The 14,342-nt window shown below is 44.4% G+C and overlaps 1 protein-coding gene across 2 annotated transcripts in view; it reads left to right on the top strand.

The window, feature by feature from the left end:
• STK32B (serine/threonine kinase 32B) overlaps positions 1–14,342 on the top strand; it is a 408,749-nt gene that overhangs the window by 266,718 nt on the left and 127,689 nt on the right. For both annotated transcript variants that reach the window (XM_032333810.1, XM_032333812.1), the window contains one exon: positions 8,456–8,629. In XM_032333810.1, coding sequence (XP_032189701.1) covers positions 8,456–8,629 — 174 coding nt within the window. The remainder of the gene's footprint in view (positions 1–8,455; positions 8,630–14,342) is intronic.

Here is a 14,342-nt window from a genome sequence, read left to right as displayed (position 1 = left end):
TTTACCCCAAAGATACAGATGTAGTGAAAAGAAGGGACACCTGTATCCCAATGTTCATAGCAGCAATGGCCGCAGTTGCCAAACTGTGGAAGGAGCCAAGATGCCCTTCAACAAATGAATGGATAAAGAAGGTATGTTCCATATATACAATGCAATATTACTCAGCCATCAGAAAGGATGAATACCCAACTTCTGTATCAACATGGGCGGAATTAGAGGAGATTATGCTGAGTGAAGTAAGTCAAGCAGAGAGAGTTATTTACCAAATGGTTTTCACTTACTTGTGGAGCATGAGGAATAATACGGAGGGTACTGAGTGGAGAAGAGAAGTGAGTTTGGGGAAACTGGAGGGGGAGACGAACCATGAGAGAATGTGGACTCTGAGAAAAAAACTGAGGGTTTTGGAAGGGAAGGGGATGGGGTTGGGTGAGCCTGGTGGTGGGTATTAAGGAGGGTACGTATGCATGGAGCACTGGGTGTGGTGCATAAGCAATCTTGGAATACTAGAAAAAAAATAAAATAAAATTACCAAAAAATTGCAAGTTAAAATTTTCTTTTTGAATTCAGCCCATGGCAGGAGTTTTGGCTTCATCTCATATGCCCACACAGTGAGCGCTTGGCTGTCCATCCTCCTCTGTCCATTGCTGGCTTGCACTGGGATGGTCAGAGCTGCCATTCCATGCTCACAGTTTGTCCAGGTGAATGGTACATGTACTACTACATTATTCTACATTTTCCTGTCTTTTCCATCAGTCTTACTTTGTTAGCTGCTGCAAAACCTTTACAAGCATGCAGGATGCAAATTAAATAAAACTAATGTTTTTTTAAATAAAAATAGTTTTTTAAATAAAAAACTATTTTTTAAATAAAACTCATGGTTTCAAGAACAGTGCTCTACATTTGCAAAGATAGACACACTTTAGGGTCTGCAGAGGCCTGCTGCAAAGCAGCAGGCGATGGAAAAGCTGAGTTTGCAGTTCACCTTTGCCTGGTCCTTGGAGTGCTCCTGCCCCAAACTGGCTGGGCCTGGGGAGCCAGATGGTGTTTGAGAGTGTCCTCTTGCTGCCACTTGGCATGCAGGAGGCACATGGAAGCCAACCATCAACACTAACTTCTGGGAAGGTGACAAGGACAGAATTAGCCTGATGTGGAGAACAGTGAGGGCCAGGATGTATGAATGGCTTGAGCACTTCTGTGGCTCAATTCAATTTTTTTTTAAAAAAAGGTTATTATTGCGAATGTTATTAAAGACTTCTGTGTATCAAGCACACTTCAGGTTTGATAACCTCCTTGTTATTTGTACAATATGAGCTGATAGAAGGCCCCAGCATCCCATTATTGGATTTCTGAGCCCACGAGGATATTTTTAGCTGTTCTGTTGCTGCATGTTCAATCTCAGAGAATCACTGGCAGTGAGCGTGGTCAGCAAGCCCTCCTCTCTGTCTGCTCCCCTTTGGAGATTGGAGATTGGAGGAAATGGTCTGAGAGATGCTCAGCTCCTTGTCCCAGCAGGTGCCACACAGTAAGGACACAGGAGGTGAATGTTGGAAACATGGGGCTTGTCGTGGCTTCTGGAGCTTCCAGAGGACTAACCCACAGGGTATCTCCTGGCTTGGATCCTTTTGCCCAGGGAAGAAAAGTGGAGAAAAGGCACATGTTTCAAATGGTTAAGTGGTGCCATGCTGCTGGAGCACTAAGAAGGGTTTGTGATTTCCTGCCCAAAATGTTTTTTTTTCTTCCCACGCCTTCCCTGCCACTGACAATCCATGGTTGGCTGACAGCTTCTTGGCAGCAGATGTGAGCAAGGTGAGATGAAGTAAGAGGGGAGCTGGGCCAGGTGTTCTGACTCGAGATTTCCCCCTGGACACAGTACCTCTATCATATGTGTTCATGTGTCTTCTCACACATGGTTAACATGGCTGGCCTTTAGTGTGCAAGCCTTCTGAGGCTGGTTCTAGAGGACGTGATGTGTTATTGAAAAAGAGGTCTCACCTGGTAACTGGGCACATCAGCCTCTCTTGGCCTTGGTTTTCTTCATTGGAAAAATGAAAGGCATAGTGCCCAGCTCACATGATTAAATGGGATAAGTGCTGAGGGATGATGGGAGGTCTGTGGATAGCACCCATCCTTCCCAACTGAGTTTGGGACCACTCAAGAGATGCCATGGGACTCAGATGTGTGGGAGTGAAAGTATCCGCTGTGTTGCAGACACAGTTGATTGAAGAACTTGGCACTCTGCACTCAAAGGGCTTCCTAACACTTCGGCTTTGAAATGGAATCACCCTAAGGATATGGGCTCCGCTGCAAGCCTCCTCCCCACTGGCCAGGCTCCTGGCCATGGCAGGGAGTAGACTGAGTACAGGCCCTCTATGGGAAGATCCAGAAGCCTGGTGGGAGCCCAGAAGGGAATGAGAGGAGCACACTGGCAATTCCTTCCAAACAGCTCATCAGACAGGTCACTTCTGCATGGCAGTGAGGCTCTGGAGGGAGGCTGGGAGAATCACTCTCAGACCGAGATCCTGGTCTTAGCAAGGAGGGGAGGCCAGACAAAGAGGAGGGTATGGTAAGCAGTGAGATCAACAACAAGCATAGCTCGGTGCCCCACAGAGCTTTGCTTCCAATCAGTTCCTCACCAGCCCCCTCTCCTTCCACACTGCCTTCCCCCTCATCCCAGCCTCCTATAGAGAGGAACAGACCAACATGCCTTACAGGCCATGGGTACTTTGTGACCCTTTCATTCCTGAGTGTGGGATGCTATGGGCAATGTGGAAAATGCAGGAGGACAGTGCTAAATAAGACTGATCCCTGTGCACAGAGAGATGGCTGGCTGATGGGTTGAAGAGACCAGGAGAGAGAGGATTCCCATGACATGAGAAAAGTACCATGAGAGCCTCAGACAGGGATTCTGGCTTCTGGAAATGGGTTATCTTGGTTTAATTCCCAGCTCTGCCTGTGCCTGGGAAGTGTTCTTTAGCTTTGCTGAGTCCATGTGCAGATCTGTCCAAGACAGCTCCTATAAATACTTACCTCGAAGGGCTTTCAGGAGAATGAAATGAGTTAGCATAAATAAAGTGCTTAGAACAGTGCTTGGTGCATGGTAGGCATTTTATCAATGCTATTATAGGACACCAGAGACTAAAAAGAGTGTTACCCAACTCAGTCTTCCAGGGTTAGGGGATGCTTCTAAGAGCAGGAGCATGAATCTAAACCAGGGTTTCTCAACCATGACAATGTGGACATTTGGGGCCAGGCCATTCTTTGTGTGGGGTCTATCCTGTGCCTTGGAAGAGACTTAGTTAGCATCATCCTTGGCCTCCAGATGCCAGTAGCATCTCTCCCAGTTGTGATAACCAAAAGTGTCTCCAGACACTTAAATGTCCCCAGGGGAGCAGTGCTGCCCCTGATTGGAAAGCATGTTCCACACTGAGAAGGGAAGGATGGACAAGAGCAGAGAGGTGGGAATAAGGGATGTTATAAGTGAACTGGTGACAATATTGAGCTCCTTGGGATGTAATGTCCACATCCAGGATGAAAAATGGATCTCCAGGGTGCTTGTCATGACACATGACATCAAACTCCAGCCCCCTTTTGATTGTTCCAAACTTAGGTGAACCATCTCAGATGACCTCTTCCACAGAATCCCAGCTTCTGGCATGGGGCATATGTGTGGTCAGAGCCTACTGAGTATTTGTGGGTCAGCTCACATTGGTGACATGGTCCCTGACAGCGTTCACCCACTGTTCTCTCCATTTATCTTTTTGTTAAGAAAGTTCATACATGAGCAAGACCCCAGACCACTTTCCTTTCCCCCACATAGCACAGTTTTTAAAGGCTTGGACTTTGATGTCTTCAGTGGATGAAGAACATCACACCAAAAAATCCCTGTTAGATGTGTTATTCTGTGTAGAGCTATTTTTTGTAAGTCATTGTTTTTCACATTACAAAATGCCATCTTTGTAAGAATCTAGTGGGAAGAATTTCCTTCTGGCTTCAGGACCAGGAGTAATCATGTTTTCCTAAACAATGGATTTTTCCCCCCAACATTGACCCTGAATCGTAAAGCTGATCATGTTTCTCACTTTGCTTTGGTTGCTGGGAAGGTTAGGCTTGCATTTATGGCCTGTTTCAGGCAAGTTATTTGAGCATGAGTTGGGGTGTTTTTGCCTGCTCACATTTTCTTAAACTCCCTCTTTATTCTTTGACCTAATAATCTATGGTTTATTTAATTTTAATTTTTTTAAGTTATATGTATTTTGCAAATAACTTTTAAAGCTTTTTGGAAAAAGATTGGAAATTAGTTTTTAAAAAAGTCTTTTTGATGGCTGCATTAGTATTCCATATATATCACATCTTCTTTATCCAGTCATCTGTTGATAGACATCTAGGTTCTTTCCATAGTTTGGCTATTGTGGACATTGCTGCTATAAACATTGGAGTGCAGGTGCCCCTCCGGATCACTACATTTGTATCTTTAGAATAAATACCCAGTAGTACAATTGCTGGGTCATAGGGTAGCTCTATTTTCAACTTTTTGAGGAACCTGCGTACTATTTTCCAAAGTGGCTGCATCAGCTTGCATTCCCACCAACAGTGTAGGAGGGTTTTCCTTTCTCCACATCCTCACCAACATCGTCCTTTCCTGACTTGTTAATTTTAGCCATTCTGACTGGTGTGAGGTGGTATCTCACTGTGGTTTTGATTTGTATTTCCCTGATGCCGAGTGATGCTGAGCACTTTTTCATGTGTCTGTTGGTCATCTGGGTATCTTCTTTGCAGAAATGTCTGTTCATGTCTTCTGCCCATTTCTTGATTGGATTATTTGTTCTTTGGGTGTTGAGTTTGATAAGGTCTTTATAGATCTTGGATTAAAAACTTTTAGTTTTATTGGTCTTTAATATTGTGCATTTGTTTCTATTTCACTGATTCTGCACTTTAAAAATTAGTCTTTATAGATTTGGGGTACTAGCCCTTTGTCTTGCCATTTGTAATGATGTGGATGGAACTAGATAGAGGTTATTATGCTAAACAAAATAAGTCAATCAGAGGAAGACAAATATATGTCTGGGAATGGAGATATTCCCAGACTTGCAGAACAGAATGAATTCTAAAGAGGAAACCCAAAATGCAAAGGGAACAATAATTTAAGCAATAAGTCAGGTTGCGGCTTTCTCTTGTTGTAGATCCTTCCCCCTCCTCCCGCCCCCTCTCAAATGCCATTTGAGAGGCAGGGTGGGGAGTTGTGGGGGGTAGGGAGGGAAAAAATGAAATGAGATGGGATCGGGAGGGAGACAAACCATTTAGAGACTCTTAATCTCACGAAACAAACTGAGGGTTCCTGAGGGGTGGGATGGTAGGGATAGGGTGGCTGGGTTATGGACGTTGAGGAGGATATGTGCTATGGTGAGTGCTGCGAAATGTGTAAGCCTGATGATTCACAGACCTGCACCCCTGGGACAAATAATACATTATATGTCAATTTAAAAAAATTGTCGTAAAACAAGACATTGGGTTCTTTGTGTTGGTCTGTTTTGATGTCCTGGCCAGGACTGATAACTTGCAAACTCCTGAACTTCTTTGATGTTGGAAGGAGAGCCTAATTGCCCCGATTTCTCTGTGGGTTGGTGTTATGATGATAGAATGTAGATTTCTCACTTGTGGTCTTCATCATTTCCATGACAATATGTAACATTATCATGAGAACATACTTATAATTCCAGTCCAAGAAGAGGCAAAAGGAATAATGGCACAATGCTTTGGAATAGTGCAAAACTGCAGAGATAAATGAAAGACCATTCTCTGTTCTCTGATAACAGCATTGAGTCTCCTTGGGAATGTAGAGTCCATGGCCCAGGGGGGCGGGAGAAGGGGGAAGGATCTACAACAAGAGAAAGCGGCAACCTGACTTATTGCTTAAATTATTGTTCCCTTTGCATTTTGGGTTTCCTCTTTAGAATTCATTCTGTTCTGCAAGTCTCTATCCTAAAAATTCATGTTGCTCCTCCAAAGAGTTCTGGCGGAATATTGAATGAGATACCCTTTGACAGTCTAGCTGTGAATGAGGGTGCAGAACTCACTGGTTGTTAATGTAAAATTTCAATAGTCTTTCAACTATTAGAATACAAATTGGGCATCTGGAGGAGGCATTTATAGCTGATTCCTGCGGTTCCTTTTTGAGCATCTCAACCCTTCTCTCCAGTAGCAAATGCGTGGAAAGATGTATCATGGAAAGATATATCAGATGACTCTTTCTATTCCAAATGACAGAAACACTGTGTCAACTAGCGGAGGTCAGAAAGCAGAGTCTTTGCCCATGAATATACAAAGTTCAGGCTGTTGTCCAGGCTGGAGCCAGCACCTCCAACAGGGCCCCTCTCCGTGTGTGTTTAGCTCTCAACCTGCTTGACCCTCTGTAGCTTCATGCTGCAGATGGATCGTACCCCCATTTTTGCAAGAGCATTCCAAGAGGCTTTTCTTTCATCTACCCCAGGGAGCACCCCCAAGGGGTCCTGACGAACCAACACCAGCAGCCAGGGGATATGTGTACACCTCCTAGTCAGCCCAGGTCATTGATCTGCTAATCTCTTTATTGAATGGGAGGAGCAAGAAGGCAAGACAGTGCCAAAAGGAACACCTTACATGAATCACCAGTGTGGAAACAGAGGGCATTATGAGACCAGACTTTCTTCACACCAGTGATGCCTTTCATCAACTCTTCTTGAACGTAGAAACAAAAAGCCCACTTCATCATACGAGTCTGGTATTACCATGATACCAGATCTGGGCCAGGGAATTAATAGGTAGGAAAATGTGGGCTAGTGTCCCTTGGAACAAGATATGAAAAATCCTATAAGAGATACTGGCAAGCTGAGTCCAGGAAACACACCCAGCTTATAGAAACACACAGTGTGTCCATCACAACAGCACCCAGTGGTGTGTGGTCATAGATGTGCTGGAAGGAGGCAAGGTCTGGGTTCCTCCTGTTGACTCTCTGAGTCCCTTCATCCCTCTGGGACTCAGTTGCCTCTAATGTCGAACCAAGGGGGCTGGCCTGGCTGACCCAGGTCTGATATCCAAGGGTCTGAGACAGAGGTCTAAGCCTCCATGGTAAATATCCACCATTCTGTGATTATTGCTCAGGCTTCCCTTATGATGACCTTCCATGATTCTGTATGGGGTGTGAAAACATTCTGCAATGCTGAGATTTTACTTGACAATTGTGTAACACTGTCCTGAGGTTCATATGTTGGCTCTTCAGTCCTTAGAAAGCCTTAAATGTGTTCTGTGAAAATGAATTATGTACTAGTTCAGTTCTCTATGGCTGAAAGAAACAACAAAACAAAACATACAAAAAAAAAAAAATCCCCCAAATTAAAAAACAACCCTCACAACCTCAGTGGCTTAAAATACAGCTATTTCATATCTTGTGTTCCATGTGCTGACTGGACTCAGATGGGCAAGTTTTCTGCTCCATGTGACACCAACAGGGGCTGTGGTCACTCCCGGTGCCTGAGGCAACTTGCTCCCATGGCAACCAGTTGTTGCCGGTTGTTCCTGGTGGCCCACCAGGGCTGTTGACTGGAGCACCTTTGTTTTTCTTCTCATGGCCTCTCCACGGGGCTTGGGCTCCTGCTGGATCCTAGGAGGCCAGTTCCCTTGAGGCTTGGGTGTGAACTTGATCGAGCATCACAACATTCAGGGGGAGGAGAACCAAGCCCTGTGTGGGGAATGGCATGTGGTGGGAGGGAACCAAGGAGTGTTGGCATGGGTGGATGCAGCTTTGGAGACTACCTACTACAAGTCCCGAAAACACCCCATTAAAGCAGTTACTAAAGACAAAGTAATATATACAATGGAATATTACTCGGCCATCAAAAAGAATGAAATCTTACCATTTACAATGACATGGATGAGGCTTGAGTGTATTATGCTAGCCAAATCCATCGGTCAGAGAAAGACAAATACCATATGATTTCATTCAGTTGTAGAATATAAGAAGCAAAACAAATGAGCAAAAGGGGGAGGGAAGGAGAGAGAAAAAAAAAAAAACAGACTCTTAACTCTAGAGAACAAACTGATGGTTACCAGAGGGGTAGTGGGTGGGGGATGGGTGAAATAGATGATGGGGGCTTGTGATGAGCACCAGGTATTGTATGCAAGGGCTGCATTGCTATATTGTACCTTTGAAACTAATATGCCCCCATGTTAAGTTAAATACAATATAAACAAAAACTTTAAAAAATTTAAAAAATATATAAAAACAAAGTCAGGTGTTGGCGTCTGGTATTGGTTGAAATGCCTTTTGCCGGCCAGAGCTTCTTGAAGGCGTGCTGTGACTTCGGTGGCACTGGTGCATCTCTCTGAGCCTCAGGTTGCTTTTCTGTAGAATGGGGTCATCGGTCTTGAGGATGTCAGAGTGTCTCCATCCCTCACCTCCTCTGTCCCTCTGTGCCCGCAGGTACTCCTTCCAGGACGAGGAGGACATGTTCATGGTGGTTGACCTGCTCCTAGGTGGGGACCTGCGTTACCACCTACAGCAGAATGTCCACTTCACGGAGGGGGCGGTGAAGCTGTACATCTGTGAGCTGGCGCTGGCCCTGGAGTACCTGCAAAGGTTCCACATCATCCACAGGTGACTGGGCTGCTGGTGGGGTGCCCGGGGACAGCGGCCCGTGGGGCGGCAGCGCATGGGGGGGGTGCCCAGTCCGCCAAGGCGCCAGACGTTCTACTGCTGATGTTCCTTAGAAGGGACAGCACTCGGAGCTAAGGAATGACAGAACAATGCATTATTGCTCTTATGTTCTCAACAGACACCCCTCTCCCTTGTCACCTGCGTCTGAGGGGGAACACCCCACTGTGGAGAGACGGGGCTGGTGGTTGGCCTTGTCATCTCTATTCCAGCAGGACTTTGGAGGCTGGAATGTTCTGTCCCTCCAGTCTCAGGTTAGAAAGGTCACGTGGCATCAGTTGGGAGTATGAGGGAATCTTCTCTCTTCCTTTCCAAATTTGAAATTAGTGCTGTGCCTCGTGGAAGTGCTCTCCCTCTTGGGAAGCTTCACTTTTGGCCCTGGGCTTTGGTTATAAGTTCTGAATTTCTGCCTCTTCTTCGGGGCCTTTGCTTCTCCCCACCCATGCACAGCCCTGCAACAGGCAGGCAAAATGAGTCTGTCTGCAGAGGCAGGAGACCAGGGAGAGGCTTTGGCAATGGTGGTATCATGAACAATGTCTTCTTGCTCTTCCCAGAGGAGGGGGCTGCATGAGTGGCTCCAGATTTGTTCACCTGGGGTCTCACACCATGCCTACCAGCTCTTCTAACTTAGACCATTTTGGAAGACGTGGTAAAGAAAGTCTTGATTTCTATGTAAAGATGTACATTAGGCACACATGCATGCACACATCTCTACAGTTTGTCCCTCCTGAAGCCCCAGTAAAATGACAGCAAGAGTATTTGCAAAGTGGCAAACTCCCAAGGATGGGGAAGACTAAAGAGGAGACTGCAGAAACATGTTGCAGGGGTTGGGGGGAGGGTGATCTGAAAGAAAAGGGAGAGTGGTGAATGATTAGTGCCCAAGAATGTAAATTCCAGGCTGTCACTGGGGTGAGTGTTGATGGAAGCCAGAGAATCCCCTAAAGGTGTAATCAGCATCTTTGGAGGGGGGACGAGAGATAAAAAGGTTAAAGTAAGGTGAATTGTTTGAAAGCCTTTTAGGAAGTCCTGAGAATTCCAGAGCGGCTTGTCCACTGTGAATAACTCTATGGCTGAATAATCATCTGAGTAACTTCACCCAACCAGAAGGCTAAGATGGTATATGAACCTACTTGTGTTGGGACACTGTACTGAAAATAGTATACGAACCAGACGCTAAAATACACAGCCTTCCCCCATTCCACCTGGGCTCTGAGAGTACACATTCAGGCCTTCCTCCAGGCAGGACACTGTGATTTCAGTGAGGATGTGACTTCAGTGTGAATGAGCCGAGAGTAAGAGACTGTGACCTCATAGCTTCACCACTCCCCCTTAGTGTATAGTTCATAGCCAACTAAACCCCACTCACTTCCTGGAAGCTGCCACCTAGGTTACCAATGACCAAGGTTTATCAAACATCCCAGAAAATCTTCTGTCTCAAACAGTGAGATTCAAACAATCAAATGGACAGAAGGGGGAAAAAAAATAAAACTTAGAATAAACAGATGCTATGCAAGGAGATGAAAATATCCAAATATTTATGATCAGTATTTCCATAGGGATAAAAAGATGTTTGCGATTATAAAATAGGGAACACCATGTTTCTTTAAAATTCAGATAACAAACATCAGAGATCTTATAAGTTAAAAATATGACAGTAGAAATGAAAAACTCAAAAGATGTGTTAGAAGACAAAGTTGACATCCCTCATACAGTAAAACAGAAAGACAAAGAAAATGTGAGAGAAGATACAAGAAAATGCAAGAACCAATCCAGTAATCCCAGCATCAGGAGAAAGAGAAAAGAAAGAAAACATGGCAGGAGAAATCACCAATGAAATAATTAGAGAATGTCTCTGGGACCTGAAACACATGGGTTTCCAGAGATACACTGAGGGCCATAAACAGATGTCCATCAACACAAACTTCAGATCCCATAAGCTTCCACAGAAGAGCAGCAGGCCATAAAGGCTAAGGAATCAGATTGTTTGGGGTTCATCAGACATTAAAAAGCAGTGGAGACATTCTAGCCAATCAAGTGTGAGGGTAACCGTTTTCACAAGTTCAAGGTCTCCAAAAAATGTACCTCATGTTCACCTTTTCTCAAGTAACTGTCAGAAAAAGAGGTGGACTCCACAAAAACGAAGGACTAAATCAAGAAGAAGGAGGAGACAGAAGGTGGAAGTGCGGCTCTCGCAGAGAAGAGAGCCATAGGGAATCTCCAGGATGGTGATGAAGGGAGGTTCAAGGATGTCGACTGTGTCTACAGCATAGACCCTGATCGGTGCTGTCTGAGTGGATCAGAACACCCTGGGACACACTTCTTCAGGAAACATGGTATGATGGCATTCCTGGTGCATCTGGGTGCCTTGAGAGGAAGTTCTTGAGCTGGTGAAAACTCTGAAGTTGAGTAACTGGAGAAGTTTAGGGGAAAGCTCAACAAAAAATAACACAGTTATTAACCCCAGGGAATGGTAGGGATGTACACGATGTCGTCTGTGTGTAGCACAGCTTATGGTATGAACCAGGTCTGTATAGCATAATCATAATCATGGCAGCCCTGAAAGTTGATCTAACCAAAAATACAACACTCCATGCGGGAAAGGCAGAACGCAAGGATGAGCGTGTCTCCTGGGGGTTTCAGGGAAAAAGACCACTACATCCTCATCTTTCCTAGTGGGAGGCCAGCGGATGGAGCCTGAAATGCCCGAGTTCTCTCTGTCATTGACAGAGAAGGAGCTAAACATACCAAAACTGTCAGGATGGGTGGAGAGGGAGAGATGGGGAGAAAGTGATAGGGCTTGTTGCTCCTTATAACAAAACTTGCAGAAGTATTGATCCTTTGAAATACTTCCGTGCATAATTTTACTACAAATAACGAACAACACAATGGATAAGAAAAAGAAAGAGGAAGAGGAAGTTGTGGTAGCGGATAGTAGCAGTACGTAGTAGAAGAGGAGTTGTTCTGTGCAATGAAGAGAGTGTTCACTGAGGACCCATTGTTCATTCACCAGCCTTCGTGTGCAGCCATTCGGCGTTGGACTCTGCAAAACTGTGTGATATTTGTTGAGGAAGTTCACCCATGCTAGGGTGGCCTCTGTGGGCCAGCCGGGCTCTTTTGAAGGTGCTTAAAGGAGCAAGTTCTTTCCCAGTCAGTTATGTGAATGCCATTCATGAATTATCACAGCTGTTTCTGCACTAGTGTGCAGTAGACGACCAACTTTGCCTCATTTCCCCTAGACACTGAGTCATGTGGATGTCATGGTGAGGCAGAAGCCAACTTCTCAGAGCAGAGCCAGGGATGGACCAAGCAGACATTGGAACTGTCCCATGAAAGTGTGATGGTTGGAACCACTTTTTTACTTCAGCAAATGTTTTTAAGTCACTCAGTGTGAAGTCATCTGTCCTCAGATTCCAGATCTACTCTGAAGAAAAGGAGTTAGCTAACCATTTAAAATTTTTAAAAATGCAATAAGTGGGATTGTCTTACCACTTCTAAAATGGTAGTCTTGGCAGAAATTTGCGTCAGTTTTTTTCCCTCCCACATAGTTCAATAAATCCCTTTTTCAATGTGTTGATGTGTTCAGACTTCAAATTATGTGTCATACACATGGTGCATAAGGATATATGATAATGCTGCTCAATGTGTTGTGTTAATTCAACAGATGAATTTATAAATCCCCCACTCCTTATGTGCCCAGACTCCAATGCCATATTTTATACAGACAAATGAATGTTGCTTTTTTTCAAAGTAGCCACACTTAAGGGGTGTTGGGGTGATGCAGTCAGTTAAGGATCTGACTCCTGGTTTCAGCTGGGATCCTGATCTCAGGGTCATGAGATCGAGCCCTGTGTCAGGCTGAGTGCTCATCACTGGCTCTCTCTAAAACAAATAAATCTTTTAAAAAAAGAAGAAGAAGTAGTCTCTGCTGAGGCCCTAAGTTGTGTGCCACAAACATGAAGTTCCTTTGAAATCTCATGTTTGATGTGAAAAATGTCTTGACATTTTTCATTCCACTCCATTATGTAGACATGATTCTTTTGATACATAAGATCATACTTTATCTTTCATTAAAAAAAAAAAAAGGAAATGAACAATAATGGCTTCTTGGAGTCTCCTTGGTCTGTGGCAGATGCTGTCACATTATGTCCATCTATTTGGGGAAAATGAGCTGATCTGAAGGGAGCTTGCAGCTCAGGTGAGGCCAGGCCACTGGGAACCCTCCCCCCTCTTGCATTTTTAGATACAGATATGAGCCTATAAAGGGCGACCATTTATTCACGGTTTTGAACTGAGCAGTGATCTAAATGCTCATCAGAATGGGCTTGGGGCAGCATTTTCAAGCTTCTCTTGGAAAAAATTTTCACCAGTGGGGTTACTTCTATCAGATTTTGCTCTGAAAATGTCTGAATCTGCCAGGACAGTGTCTTTCGCCCCCTTAGGAAGCGCTCTTGGTGACGTGTGACTGACTGGTTCTGCACGTTCCTGTGCTTCCAGCCCCGATTTTGCCTATATGCAGATTGATGCACAGTCTCAAAGCTTCCTGGTCCCTGTGATGCCTCAGCTCATCAGACCCACGGTCATCCCTCCTTTGGAGGCAGGAGTCCGATCAGGTGCATAAGAAACCTCTCCAGCTTTGCCTTGGAGTTATGGGCTGTGAACATACTCAGCCTTGACAAAATATTTGCTTACTGTCAAATTTTTGTCAGGAATAATTTCTTTTGTTATCTTTTTACTTTGGGAAAACACGTTTTATCTTTAGGACCAGTAATAGTTTAATCCTGCTAGTTTAACACTAGCAAGCTCCTTTCTCTACTTAAACTAGCATTATCTGTGCAGCAAGCAATCCTTTTGCTACAGATTGTCTGAGAGTGTACAAACTCTGATTTGTATAGTTTATCATTTTTTGTCACTTTATTGAATACATTGAGAAAATAAAGAAGTAAATCCTTTATTTTTTATTTTTATTTTTTTCTGTGGAGTATAGAGTTAAATCCAGATCTTATTTGTAATTTTTAAAAAAGATTTTATTTACTTACTTGACAGAGATTACAAGTAGGCAGAGAGGCAAGCAGAGAGAGGTGGGGGGAAGCAGGCTCCCTGCTGAGCAGAGAACCCAGGACCCCGAGATCATGACCTGAGCCAAAGGCAGAGGCTTAACCCACTGAGCTACCCAGGCACTCCTTATTTGTAATTTTTTAAAGATTTTATTTATTTATTAGAGAGGCAAAGGGAGAGAGCACAAGCAGGGGGAGCTGCAGAGGGAGAAAGAGAAGCAGGCTCCTTGCTCAGCAGGGAGCCCGATGTGGGGCTCGATCTCAGGACCCTGGGATCACAACCTGGGCTGAAGGCAGACACTTAACCAACTGAGCCACCCAGTCACCCCAGATCTTATCTTTTAATAAATAATATGTGTATGTTATAAAGTTCAAAAGATTCAAAGGAACATGTGCGAAAAACAAAGTCCTCCCATTATTGTGAGCATTTTCACTAATTGAAAGCACAGGCTTCAGATGTCCTCTTTAAGTTCACCATTTGTGTTTGCCACACACAATTTTTTTTTCTGCTAAGTTTTTTTTTTAATTTTTAATTTTTTAAATTTCTTTTCAGTATACCAGAATTCATTGTTTATGCACCACACCCAGTGCTCCCTGTAATA

This window comes from Mustela erminea, chromosome 2 (genome assembly GCF_009829155.1).
Source record: "Mustela erminea isolate mMusErm1 chromosome 2, mMusErm1.Pri, whole genome shotgun sequence".
In the NCBI taxonomy this organism is placed as follows: Eukaryota; Metazoa; Chordata; class Mammalia; order Carnivora; family Mustelidae; genus Mustela; species Mustela erminea.
This window is presented reverse-complemented; position numbering and strand designations above follow the sequence as displayed.